We start from the raw sequence: 14,805 nt of genomic DNA, 5'->3' as shown, positions 1-14,805 counted from the left end.
GTTCTGGAATGTCTGCTAATGTCAAGTCACGGTCCAACTTCCAACATGTCTACCAATCGCTTAACCCAGCAACATTTTATCTCCCACATGCTTACCGTTTAAATGGATTTCTTGCCCCGACATTAATGTAAATGTCAAACCAGAATAGTGAGTATGACTAATGCCTTGGTCAACTAGCTGAGGCATTTCATCTTGTACACGTTCTTCTACAGTGTCTGAAACCGCTCGTCCTCAATTTGTTGAGACGGAAACACCAAAGTAGGCTTTAAATGAACTTGTATTCCCCATGTCTGAGAAAAAGTTTAGCTGGCAAAGCAACAGAAATCAATGGGGAAGGGGCCCATGGAGGAGTCAATTGGTGCGGTCGGTTTAGGAATACCTAGTGGTAATTAACAGTGTGAAGAGGATGGACCTGGTCTGTGTCTCTGTGTGTCTGTGTTGCTGCTTGGGGCAGGAGGTTAGAGGGGGAGAGACAGTGGGATTGTTTTCTCTCTCAGGGACCCCCCCCCTGCCCGCATCAGCTACATAGGCTCAATAGCTAGATGGGGGGTGGGGGGGATGTCTGCCCCAGATGTAAATTGCCAACCTGAATAAGAATCTCATTAGTAGGACTGCTGTCCCTTCCACATTCCACCATAGATGTGGAGAGGAAGGGGGAGGGGTTGTGGAGGGGGGTCACAATAGTGTCTTTGTTCAGTGGAAAGGATAGGCAGGCTGCCTCTGGGGCCTGCGTGGCTTTTATGACTGGGCTTGGTCGCTCTAAACTCCCATCAGACAAAACTAGCAAGAGGAGCACTGATTCACAGGGACATTTAACTCTACATCTCACACCTGTTCGGTTCACACTGACCAACAGGTCAGCTATTTTCATTCATGAAAGGCCGGAGAGGTTCTTTGCTGTACCTCAACAGCTCAGATAGACTCAGACATGATTCTTACCTGGCTGGCAGGTGCATGTGAAGCCGTTGACCATGTCCCGACAGATACCGTCGTTCACACAAGGGTTGCTCTCACACTCATCCACATCCACCTCACAGTAGGTCCCCATGTAGCCTGGAAAGTAAATACGCATATATATATATATTTTAACAAATATATTATTGGATTTTTAAACAGGACAATCAACATAATTATTATAGAACAGCCTCTGCATACACATTATTAACACAAATATCAAAGATCACATTTATTCATAAAATACAAAACTGTGAAGTGAAAAACGATTCATTCTGGGCCCTTCTATGTCCAGGAGACGAGACTATATAGTTTCCCTATCTATCTAGGGGACTTCTAGCAGTGGAAAGAGTTCACACAGTCTCAAGGGGCCACAGAAGGTTTTCACTCAACACGGCTCTTGTCAAGAGTCCCAAACCACAGGGGGAACGTTAGCTTTTACTCCCAGGATGGGAAACCATCACAAATACACAAATACAATTGAAGTGCTGTCTGGGCTAAAGCTGTGACCTGTATCACCAAACCCCACCGTGGTTCCACACGGTATTACCACTCCCTGTCCCTGGGTCATCTTCCCCTTAACAACGGTCCTATATTCAGTGGAACCGTGCTATAGAGTGTTGCAGTGTCCCCTCCATTGAGGTGAAGCTGAGTGTGGAGTGGGCCACGGTGGCTCTGAAGAGACAGAGGCGGCGTGGAATCAGGAAGAATCGGCCACTCCACATGGCGCTCCACCAGGCTAGCCGATGATGAGGAGGGTGGAGAGAGAGGAAGGCGGCTGTCTGTGGAAAATGAACGGGGAGGTGGAGGGGAAGGGGGAGGGTAGAAGCTCTGGGAAAAAGCCTCTCTCCCTTCTCTTCTCTGTGTATGTATGAGGGGTGTAAAGTGGAGCACAGAGGGGCCCTATTGTCCTGCTCCATTCCCACCACTCCACCACTCATTATTATTCACAGCACACTCCTCCCCCTCGCCTCGCTTCTCTCTCTCCCTCTCTCTCTCACCATCCAGCCCTATAGACCACGACTCCCATCCCAAATTTGCATAGTCCCCCAAACCAAACCCCCAGCCAGCATGCATGGCCTGAGGACGGTGCTGTGCGTGAGAGTCTCAATGTGTTTGTGAAAGAGGGTCGGGAGCCTTGACTCTGTACCGTACCTAACTAACACACTGGCTGGCTGTCTTACTGGGACCACCGGTGTCAAGGTTATGAGCACCTCTCTAGCCCACCACCACCAGCACCACCACCACCACCAGCAGCAGCGAGAACGTGTTACATAATAAGATCTAGTGCCTAGGGAAGGTGGAGGGTTAGAGCTGTGGCTACTGCTGCTCTGGGAAAGTCAAGTGTAAAGCCATCATCTCCAGAGTGTCTGGGGCTCAGAGGGTCTATAGTAAACAAGAGGGATGGGAGATCAGTGAGAGATGAGATCAGAGGACTGGGCTGTAGTTCCCTGGCTGTAATTCCGTAGCTGTAGTTCCCTGACCGTAGTTCCCTGGCTGTAGTTCCCTAGCTGTAGTTCCGTAGCTGTAGTTCCCTGACCGTAGTTCCTTGGCTGTAGTTCCCTGGCTGTAGTTCCCTAGCTGTAGTTCCGTAGCTGTAGTTCCCTGGCTGTAGTTCCCTAGCTGTAGTTCCCTGGCTGTAGTTCCCTAGCTGTAGTTCCCTGGCTGTAGTTCCGTAGCTGTAGTTCCCTGGCTGTAGTTCCTTGGCTGTAGTTCTCTGGTTGTAGTTCAGTAGCTGTAGTTCCCTGTAGTTCCCTAGCTGTACTTCTCCTTGGTTCTCTGGCTGTAGTTCAGTAGCTGTAGTTCCCTGTAGTTCCCTAGCTGTACTTCTCTGTAGTTCTCTGGTTGTAGTTCCGTAGCTGTAGTTCCCTGTAGTTCCCTAGCTGTATTTCTCTGACTTTAGTTCCATAGCTGTAGTTCCCTGTAGTTCCCTAGCTGTACTTCTCCGTAGTTCCCTGGTTGTAGTTCCGTAGCTGTCGTTCCCTGTAGTTCCCTAGCTGTACTTCTCCGTAGTTCTCTGGTTGTAGTTCCGTAGCTGTAGTTCCCTGTAGTTCCCTACCTGTATTTCTCTGACTTTAGTTCTGTAGCTGTAGTTCCCTGTAGTTCCCTAGCTGTATTTCTCTGACTTTAGTTCCGTAGCTGTAGTTCCCTGTAGTTCCCTAGCTGTATTTCTCTGACTTTAGTTCCATAGCTGTAGTTCCCTTTAGTTCCCTAGCTGTATTTCTCTGACTTTATTTCCGTAGCTGTAATTCCCTGTAGTTCCCTAGCTGTATTTCTCTGACTTTAGTTCCGTAGCTGTAGTTCCCTGTAGTTCCCTAGCTGTATTTCTCTGACTTTAGTTCCGTAGCTGTAGTTCCCTGTAGTGCCCTAGCTGTATTTCTCTGACTTTAGTTCCGTAGCTGTAGTTCCCTGTAGTTCCCTAGCTGTATTTCTCTGACTTTAGTTCCGTAGCTGTAGTTCCCTGTAGTTCCCTAGCTGTATTTCTCTAACTTTAGTTCCGTAGAGGTAATTCCCTGTAGTTCCCTAGCTGTATTTCTCTGACTTTAGTTCCGTAGCTGTAGTTCCCTGTAGTTCCCTAGCTGTATTTCTCTGACTTTAGTTCCGTAGCTGTAGTTCCCTGTAGTTCCCTAGCTGTATTTCTCTGACTTTAGTTCCGTAGCTGTAGTTCCCTGTAGTTCCCTAGCTGTATTTCTCTGACTTTAGTTCCGCAGCTGTAGTTCCCTGTAGTTCCCTAGCTGTATTTCTCTGACTTTAGTTCCGTAGCTGTAGTTCCCTGTAGTTCCCTAGCTGTATTTCTCTGACTTTAGTTCCGTAGCTGTAATTCCCTGTAGTTCCCTAGCTGTATTTCTCTGACTTTAGTTCCGTAGCTGTAATTCCCTGTAGTTCCCTAGCTGTATTTCTCTGACTTTAGTTCCGTAGCTGTAGTTCCCTGTAGTTCCCGGGATGCATTTCTGTGCTGTGAGGTGTCTCCAGGTGGTCGGGCGGGGTGTGGTCCTACCTGGCATGCAGATGCAGGTAAACTCTCCGATGCGGTCCAGACAGGTGGCATCATTCTGGCAGGGCATGGACAGACACTCGTTGATGTCGATCTCACAGCGGGGGCCGGCGTAGCCTCGGCCACACTGGCACTGGAAGGACCCCTCCGTGTTCACACACTTCCCAAAGTGTTCACAGGGGTTGGCACCTGTAGGCAGAGGGAACAGGGGTCAGTGCACCCGCTCACACACAGTACATATAGGGCGGGGCCAGGTGAGATAGGACCAACACAAAGCAGAGGTTGGTGCTAAATAATATGCCCTCTTACCAATGGAACATTCGTCCATGTCCTGGTTGCAGGCTCCGCCCACGAAGCCGGCGGGACAGGTGCAGATGGCGCGCCCGTTCAGGGGGTTGGTATCACACACGGCGCCCTCGTTACACGGGTTGCTGACGCACGCGTCGTCCAGGTGACACAGCAGACCTGAGGGAAGGGACACAGGGACAAACAGAGTCATGTCAGGAACACTGTCCTAACTAACATACAGCTGACTAGGACTGCAAAATTCTGGGTGCTTCCCTGGTTTTCCAGACCGGGATTTCAGGAAAACTAGGTCATTTGGGGAAAGTTCCCGGCAACAGTGGACCAGCGGACTCACCGGTTTTCCCCACGGGACATTCGCAGAAGAAGGACGCCACGCGGTCGTGGCAGGTGGCGCCGTTGAAGCACACGGCGGTGGCACAGTCGTCGATGTTCTCGCTACAGTCGTCTCCCGTCCAGCCGTTGACGCACACGCAGGTGTGCCCCCCGATGGTGTTGAAGCAGGTGCCTCCGTTATGGCAGGCGTTGGGCTGCATAAGGCACTCATTGACATCCTCTGCACAGTACTGACCTGTCCACTCAGGTGAGCACTGGCAATTATAGGTGTTGACTCCATCCACACACAGGCCTCCATTCATACACCTATGCCCTGGGCAGTCGTCCATGTTCGTCTCACAGTTGTGTCCCTCAAACCCTGACGGAGAGAGAGAGAGCAGGGAAAGAGAGAGAGAGAGAGAGAGAGAGAGAGAGAGAGAGAGAGAGAGAGAGAGAGAGAGACAGAGGTGAGCCAAGAAGCTAAGTCTCAGGGATAATAAGCACACGCATTTGAGTTAAGTGCTCACTAACACATCCAATGCCTCCCCACTTCCATTCATATGGTCTTCCTAAACATTCCCCTCTGCTTCCCACAGCCGTGGAGGTGAAGGGCAGAGAGGGGCAGTAAAAGTGTTTACATGTTCTCATGGCGTGGTGTTTCCCACAGTAGGTAGCAGCAGAGCACCAGGGAGGCCCCTGACACCACCGGGCTGACACACAGCGCTGTGCTGCGCTACAGAGGTCCACTACTCCCTGCCATGTTTGCTTGTTTTATAATCTCTCACAGTTTCAATGACTTCCTCTCTGGCCCAGAGACATTTCCTGTCAGCTCCCAGGAGGGAAGCCAGAAGGGCCATGAAGTAAATTCCTCCTGAAGGGAGCAGTTTGGAGTAGAACAGCGGCCCACTCTCCTCTCCCAACCCCCGTTTGTCCCCCCCATCCCATCAACAAGCTATTAATAGCAGCCAGAGAGAGAGAGAGAGAGAGAGAGAGAGAGAGAGAGAGAGAGAGAGAGAGAGAGAGAGAGAGAGAGAGAGAGAGAGAGAGAGAGAGAGAGAGAGAGAGAGAGAGAGAGAGAGAGAGAGAGAGAGAGAGAGAGAGAGAGAGAGAGAGAGAGAGAGAGAGAGAGAGAGAGAGAGAGAGAGAGAGGCATGGGAACCCTGAGAAAGACATGGGGTTTATAGTGACTGGCGGGGCTCTGGGGTCTGTGTGTGTAGGCCAGTTTATGAGCCAATCAGCTTACCTGGCAGGCAGGCACAGTCATAGGTGTGATCTCCGGTCGGGCGGCAGGTGCCCCCGTTGATGCACTGTGAGGGGGCGCAGGGCAGGGAGGACACCTCGCAGGTGCGCCCGCTGTACCCAGGTGGGCACTGGCAGCGGAAGGAACCATGGGTGTTCATGCAGAGGCCTGCGTTGAGACAGGCGCCAGACTTGCGGCACTCGTCGATATCGTTGCGGCAGTTCTTCCCCTGGAACCCGGGCGGGCAGGAACAGTTATAGTGGTTATTCCAACTGGCACAGCGGGCGCCATTGGCACAGGGGCTGGTGGCACAGGCGTCTATGAGGGAGCAGTCTTGACCTGTAGATAGATAAGGGATGCAATGTCTCATTATGAACATTTTAGTTAACACCTAAACCTAATATATGCTTTATAACTTGTTATTAGCATGCATGAGCCTTCAACTGCCTCTCTTCATTGTACTTACATACTTACATAAATGTGCACAGATCAGCTCTTTCCCACACCACTCTCTCAGGAAACACTGATCCACACGGACAGACAGACAGACGTACCTCTGAACCCTCTCTGACACACACAGGTGAATTGTGGCATTCCGTTGGCCACCTGGCTCTTGCAGGCAGCTCCGTTGAGGCATGGCGACCGGTGACAGGGGTCCAGGCTTTGGCACAGAGGGCCGATGTACCCCGGCCGACATCTGGACACAGAATACGGAACATAGCATGTTAGACCCTAGGTTAGACTGACAGACAGTCTGACAGCAGAGCAGCAGGCCTCAGAGCTGAGGCTGTTGGGAGAGATGTGAAACTAACTACAACTACCTCAGTGTGATTTCCAGCCAAAAGCCAGGCAGGCAACCCCCTTCCCAGCTCCCTCCCTGTTCCTGCTCCACCCCCTTATAGACACCCTGGCAGGCGCCCCTGACTCAGACCCTGGAAGGAGTCAGTCGACTTGGCCCTGGGCTGGGTGGGTTCCATTCAGTCAGAATATTTATACTGCAAGCACACACACACACACACACACACACACACACACACACACACACACACACACACACACACACACACACACACACACACACACACACACACACTATTTCTAATTCGGAAACAGATGTAAGCCATCAGTCATTGTCTTTCTCTCTTGTCTGTAAAAGACAAGACATGCACTCTCCTCCATTTCCCTCTCCCTCTGTTGTTCCCAGCTGGAAAGCATCACTCTCTCCATGCCAGTTCACATTCTTCCAACATTACTCCTTTTCCGCACTTCAGCTCTCACTTTTCCCCTCGTACGTTAAAACAAGCACGCCCCAAAACCAGCAGCTTACAAAAGCATGTCAACAATGTCAGACCACCTGTGACATAGTTGACCTATGAGAGGTGCAGACATTAGGAACCAGGACTCCACTAACACAACATTTCACTGACTGAGAGCTGCTTTGGAACGATTCTAAAGTCTAGGTGAGAAATAAATGTCTCTGCTTCCTGGGCCTCTTCCTAGCTGTTGTTTTCCAGTAACGCATCACACCATCTTGATGGACGACTAAAGCCTGAACTAAAAGTGTGCAGGTAGGGTGAGATAAACAACAGGTTTCCTGTGGCCTACTCCAGGGGCCCCTGGGGATGGAGAGCTCGGTGAAGCAGTACCTATTGGGGTCTGTTTGAGAGGGAGGCCAGTGTGATAGGTAGATAACCCTACATCCACCCAGGGACAGGGAGCCCCGGTCCGGCCAAGGGATAGGGACGGGAATTGGCTCCCACTTCAAACAGGTCGTTTGAAGCTGATGACAGGGCAGTGATGGCTGGGCCCTGGCCCTCCCTTGGGTCCCACTCTCCTCTTTCACTGTAAAATAACCCCCGGGCAGAAAACAACAATGGCTTTTCCTCTTCTTGTTTGCAGGAGGGGGTAGATCATCTCTGTTACTGTTTGTGCTTCTTTTGTGACCTCAATCTGCTTTTATGACCCTGCTCTCTGACTGGGGGGCCTGAGGCTAGTACAGGGAGAGGAGGTGCAGTTTCTGACCCGTAGGGGCCACTCTTCTTGTGGGTTACCAGGCCCTGTGTGCTGAATACTGAGCCGGCCTGCTCTCTGACTGGGGGGCCTGAGGCTAGTGCAGGGAGAGGAGGTGCAGTTTCTGATTCGTAGGGGCCACTCTTCTTGTGGGTTACCAGGCCCTGTGTGCTGAATACTGAGCCGGCCTGCTCTCTGACTGGGGGGCCTAAGGCTAGTGCAGGGAGAGGAGGTGCAGTTTCTGATCCGTAGGGACCACTCTTCTTGTGGGTTACCAGGCCCTGTGTGCTGAATACTGAGCCGGCCTGCTCTCTGACTGGGGGGCCTGAGGCTAGTGCAGGGAGAGGAGGTGCAGTTTCTGACCCGTAGGGGCCACTCTTCTTGTGGGTTTCCAGGCCCTGTTGCTGAATACTGAGCCGGGCTGCTCTCTGACTGGGGGGCCTGAGGCTAGTGCAGGGGGAGGAGCTGTTCCTGACCCGTAGGGGCCACTCTTCTTGTGGGTTACCAGGCCCTGTGTGCTGAATACTGAGCCGGCCTGCTCTCTGTCTCTCTAATACACTGTGTTCCACTGGCTGCTCTGCTCCGCTTCCTAAAAACAAGACTGCTCAGTGTTCTGTGGCCTTTCTTTCTACCTGCCATGACAATGGCGAGACCGAGAAGCCACAGGGCTCAGCATGGAGAGGCAGGCACACCCGCATGAATGTGCAGCCGTAGAGACACACACACACCGGACCTAAAATCCAGAGAAACCCAGGAAAGTCCTCCTCAGACCATTTGTTTCCCCTCTACACTTTCAATGACATGCTGAGAAGAATTACCAGATTATTCAAGTACGCCACTCTGATTCATTAGACAACCGGTCATTTTGAACAAAACTGCCATTACAGTAAGAACATAATGGTTCTTGGCAGTTGGGACAGTGTTGGGGCCTGGGAGAGTTATGCTCCTCTACATGGAAGAAGAACTTGAGCAGCTATATATATATATATACAGAGAGAGAGATAGAGAGAGAGAGATCTGGTGACCTTTGAGATAGAGAGAGAGAGATCCCTGCTGGCTCGCTTAGTTTCCACGGCTACTCCTTCGTGTCCCAAAGGTCCTGCAGCATAGGCCTGGCTTTCCCTATGAACCCACTCACATGCTGGGAGGTCAGATGTCAAAGGTCACCAGTCTGATTGTAATGATAATGTCAGTCAGGCTGTGGAAAGGAGGGGGCAGAGCTGGCCGGGGGATGTGGGTGGTTGTGGGAAGGGAAGGCAGGGGTTGGGGGGATTCTGTTGGAGAGAGAATGTCTTTGGGAGGGTATGGGTGGGGTATAGAGGTGGGTTTGGTCCAGAAAGATTGTATTTGGGAGGGTATGGGTGGGGTATAGAGGGGGGTCTGGTCCAGAGAGTATGGGTGGGGTATAGAGGGGGGTCTGGTCCAGAGAGAATGTCTTTGGGAGGGTATGGGTGGGGTATAGAGGGGGCTCTGGTCCAGAGAGAATGTCTTTGGGATGGTATGGGTGGGGTATAGAGGGGGGGTCTGGTCCAGAGAGAATGTCTTTGGGAGGGTATGGGTGGGGTATAGAGGGGGGTCTGGTCCAGAGAGAATGTCATGTCATATTTCCTGTAATCTCTCGTCCCCTGCTCTGAAAACACTCTCTTTGAATCCCATATCCCTGTTGCCCAGGCAACCTCACAGACGAACGAGCAAGCCCTGACACCGGACCAATCACCCGCCTCACCCCCCCACTCCCTCCCTCCCAAGCCTTCGTCCCCTTAGCTATTTGTCATGGCTTGGCTGGGTTCATTTAGAAGCAAATTAACTATGTCTGGAATCTAGGGTGTCACCCAGGAAGAAACGAGGACAGTGCTGCGTCGGCACAAAGAGAGGACTGGACGGACTGAGGAGGGGAAGGGGAACCGCTTGGAGGTTTTAAAACTAACAACACAGACTGACACTCAAACTCTTCTGAGGCCATTTAAAACGCTGAAGAAAGAACGGCAGAACAGCCATCTTTTACAGCCTGTTGTTCTGTTCTAAAGGCCTTCACAACTCTCCTGGACAGACAGACAGACAGGGAATAACAGCTACTTCTAGAAACTAGCGGATGTGAGACTGTATGTGTGTGTGTTTGTCTGAGGCACAGTGAATGAGACCCGGGCAGTCACACTCAAATCTTTTTGACTTCTATTCTGCTGTTACGGCAGTTAAAAGTTTAAGGGAGAGAGGAGAATCTCAACCGACGACTGTGGAGAGAGCTGCATAATGTGTGGATAATACTGACTGAGAGATGTTACAATTCAGGAAGTAAGGGTGAAAGAGTATGACTGGATTGTGAGAATAAATCAGGTGTGTGTCTGTGTGTGTGTGTGTGTGTGTGTGTGTGTATATGTGTGTGTGTGTGTGTGTGTGTGTGTGTCTGTGTGTGTGTGTGTGTGTGTCTGTGCTTGAGCAGCAGCAGCAGTAGAGCAGGAGGGAATGCAGTGGAGAGATTGTTTGCTTTCCTTTAAAAACACACAGAGTCCAGCAGCCAAAACACACATTCTTTTGTGTAGGGCCTTGGCCATTGTCAACATGCTACTCTCGGAACACATAACTAAACCAGGGTTCTGTCAGTCTCGTGGCTGTGGGGGACGCTATTTTGTCCTGCACCTGTGGTTCAGTCATGCAGCCTTATCAGAATCTGGGAGTTCAGACTTTTACAGCCATCTGGATTCCACCACTGTTGTGAAAGTCCTTGTCTGTTGAGACTGCTGTAGTGTAGCCTAGCAGAGCAGTAGCTGCTGGACCTTCGACCAGAGCCAGGGGGTGTTAAGTGTTTAGTGGTAGGATGTGGAGGGAGCAGGTGTGTGTGTGTGTGGGGGGGGGTGGGTTGCGCAACCTGTGTCAAGATTTACTGAGGGCTGACTCCTGACCTTTGAGGAAGAGAGTGTGCCAGAGCCAGACGAGGGGGAGGTCTGTGGGGTGCAGCGGGGCCCGGGGCCAGAAAAGCCAGGGTAATCTCCTCACGTCACAACAGATCTGAAGGTTAACGCCAGCTGCAGCCCCACTCAGCCCCAGCCAGCACCATGCATCTGTCCACATCTGTCAGAGAGACTCAGGCTGTCTGGTGTTGGCCACTATTTATTTTACTCTTGCTAGAACAATGGAGCTATTCTGCCTGGCTGGTAGACAAGGCACGAACACCAACACACACACACATGACATTCCTTCACAAACACTCACATGCAATGTAGTTACTTTTTACACCTTCAACCAAAAGGGCACCAACGACAACAAAAACAATGCAAATATTCACATGGTATAATGTGCACACACATGCAAAGAAACACCACAGTACACATCCAAACACAGGCAGGAACTTACAACCACTATAGCTGCTGGAAGAGGAGGGAGGCAGTATGGTGAGCCCATCACAGGGCTGGGGATCCACTGGGAAATGACAAAACAGGTGACAATGACATTGAGCTACTCCAACGTTCTACACTTTATGGGGGACACTTCTGAACAACATCAAGGGACCCAGACAGACCTACCGCAAAGACCCATTGATTTATGTGTGTGAATCAGGACACCTCTGTTCAGCCCGTGTGTGTGACAGTAACCCAGATACACTTTTTCTGCTCTGTGGGTCATTGTGCAAGGTAACACTGAGCCCACCCTCTGAGACACAATACATCACCCAGCCTGACACAGGGGTCGCAGGCCAGCTCACCTGTGGACGTCACGCAGTAATCTGTGACACGGTTCGACAAGTCACGGTCATGGCCTACAGAGCAACAAGTATGGATGAATGGCCTGATCCCCACTCAAAGGGTGACCTATTCCACAGGTATTGTGAATCAACCAAAAGCCCATACAAGACAAATGGACAATAACAATAACAGGATTGAAAGCACAGCAGGGCCACCATCTTGTCATCCCCTTCAGCAGGAAGGAAGGAAGGAATCTCCAACCTCAACACTTCTGAGAACTGTCATGGAAGTATTATCCTTCCCTTGTTTGCGAGCTTTTGATTTGGGAGGAATTTACGAAGGTATGGGAATTTGGTAACCTCCAACAAAAGTCCCTCTTAGGCAGTGTTCTGCCCACAGCAAAGCACAGCCTCCGTCAGGCAAACTCCCACCACCATCACCACCACTATCACCACTACCACCACCACCACCACCAGGAACCAGCAGCTCCATTTCTTTGTGAGAGTCCATACTGACACCATACTGCCAACAAGAAGAGATCCTCCTCCCCCAACACCCCCTCTCCTCTCTCTCTCCCTGCTCTCCTCTTTCTCAGAGAGGAGCCAACAGGTTGGGGGTAGGGGAGAGTCCTGTGGGCCAAATAAAAGAGCTAAAGTAGTCAGAACTCCATTGTGTGGGGGGGGGGGGGGGGCTGGAGCGGAGTGGAGGGAGGAGGGGCAGTGACCCAAACAGACAGTCTTTCAGGCCTGAGCTTACACGGACCAACAGATCTCAGCTGTAGCCTGGCAACAGTAACCCATGGTTGGGGAGAGGGTGAGAGGTGAGGGGGGCATTTGGGAGAGACACAGGGTTCTGTGAAGACAGTTTGTAAAGTTCTGGAGACCATACAGTATGTACAGGTAACTTAGAGTTCAGTGAGTGACAAGATCAAACAGAACGACCATGATCAACTATAAAAGGATGTGTGTACCAGAGTTTCCCAGTTTAAAGTCCAACGTTTTATTGAATAATGGTGCTTGGCGACAGACAATGGAGGTATTGAAATGAGCAGAGGGAGGTTTGAGGAGCACCCCCATGGCATGAATATTAACCATGTGAACATTAAGACAATTAACCTCCTCTTAGAGAAAAGCAAATATGAATCTGAGCAGAAATAAGCTGTCACTAAACCCTCTTAACCCTCGAGGGGACAAGAACATATGGGCCTATCAGTGTATTTCAAACTCCCGTGGCTTTGCTCGTCTCAATTATCTTTGTAACTCCTTGTTTTCTCTGGTCAGAAGACTGCCTGGACATGGTGCATTTTTGTACCTTGGCGTGACACATGTCTGCAATTGTGTAAATAAGGGCTCAGTAATGCAGTAAACACACACATTTACCTCACATTAAACTGAAACGAAGACACTGATTCTTTAGGAGACAATGCAACACTAAAGTTGATATCATAAGAAATACCTCAAACGACAACATCTTTTCTTTGGGATAAAAAAAACTCCCTGAAATAGTTTGAATAGCAAAGCAGACGTCCATAACCGCATCGCATGCATCCCAGGGTCGAGGTCTTCCAAAGCATTCTTCTCAACGTGCTCCACCACAGAACCCCACCCCACCACCTAAACTGAACCAGACTGCTGCAAAGCCTGAGAAAACAAAAGGGAATTTTTCCAGCACCAAAGGCAACTTCAAAAATCAACTTCCTCACAGAGTTTCTCAATAAATGATTCCCCATCATGAAATGGCAGAACTTCCCTCCAAATATCTTGCCTGTTTCTCACTGTGCTGGTTCCAAGTTCATTCAGGAATAATGTATAGCCAGGCCTAAATGTGACTAATGATGATGAGACAGCATTTGTTCCAATCCAAAGACCAAGCTCATTTATCATAGTTGGCTATTCTACTCCTCGGTGAACATTTATTTCACAATGACTTTGGGAGAGAGCAATGAATGGCTTCCAATATATTCAAACAAAAGCTTTTATGAAGACAGGTTGATGGATTAGAATGTGGAGTCCAAACCAAACAGACCAGCACAGAGCAGACCGTTTTACAGGAGAACCGCTGTGTGAGAATCAGAGTCATTGGAGGTATGTTTACAAGGCAGGGACTATCTTCCACCGTGATAAGAAACCTGGGGGAGAACGCTAGGAAAAGGGCCAAAGAATGTCCGTTATCTCAAGCACTCTCACCAACAAACCGCTGGAGAACTTTAAGATGAAGGGTGAGGTCCTCACTTCTATCTCCTCCAACATCTCATAAACACCAAAATAAACACTCGACAACGTGGGATTTGACTTGTATCTTTCTGTAACTGTGCCTGGTTTCTTTCTACTTTAAAGGTGGACTATGCAGAAATCGCTCAACCATTTGATGGTTGCTAAAATTACAATAGTTTCCAAAATGTCAGTTTATGTGACAAAACAAGCAAGTATAGTGTAGAGCATCATTGTACCATCTAAACTAGAGGTCGACCGATTCATCGAAATGGCCGATTAATTAGGGCAGATTTCAAGTTGTCATAACAATCAGTAATCGGTATTTTTGGACACCGATTTTTTCTTATTTTTCTTACCTTTATTTAAAGAGGCAAGTCAGTTAAAAGAACACATTCTTATTTTCAATGATGGCCTAGGAACAGTGGGTTAACTGCCTTGTTCAGGGGCAGAACAACAGATTTTTACCTTGTCAGCTCTGGGATTCATTTTTGCAACCTTCCGGTTACTAGTCCAACGCTCTAACCACCTGCCTTACATTGCACTCCACGAGGAGCCTGCGTTGCAGGCTGACTACCTGTTATGCGAGGGCAGCAAGAAGCCAAGGTAAGTTGCTAGCTAGCATTAAACTTATCTTGTAAAAAAACAATCAATCTTATCATAATCACTTGTTAACTACACATGGTTGATGATATTACTAGTTTATCTAGCGTGTCCTGCGTTGCATATAATCGATGCGGTGCCTGTTAATTTCTCATTGAATCACAGCCTACTTCGACAAACGGGTGATGATTTAACAAGCGCATTTGCGAAAAATGCACTGTCGTTGCACCAATGTACCTAACCATAAACATCAATGCCTTTCTTTAAAATCGATACACAAGTATATATTTTTAAACATGCATATTTAGTTAATATTGCCTGCTATCATGAATTTCTTATAACTAGGGAAATTGTCACTTCTCTTGCGTTCCGTGCAAGCAGTCAGGGTATATGCAGCAGTTTGGGCTGCCTGGCTCGCTGCAAACTGTGTGAAGTCAATTTATTCCTAACAAAGGCCGTAATTAATTTGCCAGAATTGTACATAATTATGACATA

At 49.5% G+C, this 14,805-nt stretch overlaps 1 protein-coding gene across 4 annotated transcripts in view; it reads right to left on the bottom strand.

The window, feature by feature from the left end:
* The window catches only part of LOC139364806 (neurogenic locus notch homolog protein 3-like), a 53,244-nt gene that overhangs the window by 24,824 nt on the left and 13,615 nt on the right, over positions 1-14,805 (bottom strand). For all 4 annotated transcript variants that reach the window (XR_011626497.1, XR_011626498.1, XR_011626499.1 and 1 more), the window contains exons 3-8: positions 6,362-6,504; positions 5,811-6,146; positions 4,590-4,946; positions 4,259-4,414; positions 3,953-4,138; positions 940-1,053 (exon numbers count right to left, since the gene is read on the bottom strand). Coding sequence is in view for 1 of the 4 variants with exons in the window: in XM_071101907.1 (XP_070958008.1) it covers positions 940-1,053; positions 3,953-4,138; positions 4,259-4,414; positions 4,590-4,946; positions 5,811-6,146; positions 6,362-6,504 (1,292 nt within the window). In the remaining 3 variants the exon portion in view is untranslated. The remainder of the gene's footprint in view (positions 1-939; positions 1,054-3,952; positions 4,139-4,258; positions 4,415-4,589; positions 4,947-5,810; positions 6,147-6,361; positions 6,505-14,805) is intronic.

Source organism: Oncorhynchus clarkii, chromosome 13 (assembly GCF_045791955.1).
Source record: "Oncorhynchus clarkii lewisi isolate Uvic-CL-2024 chromosome 13, UVic_Ocla_1.0, whole genome shotgun sequence".
NCBI classification, from domain to species: domain Eukaryota; kingdom Metazoa; phylum Chordata; class Actinopteri; order Salmoniformes; family Salmonidae; genus Oncorhynchus; species Oncorhynchus clarkii.
Note: the sequence above shows the minus strand (reverse complement) of the source record. Positions and strands in the feature narration are given on the sequence as shown.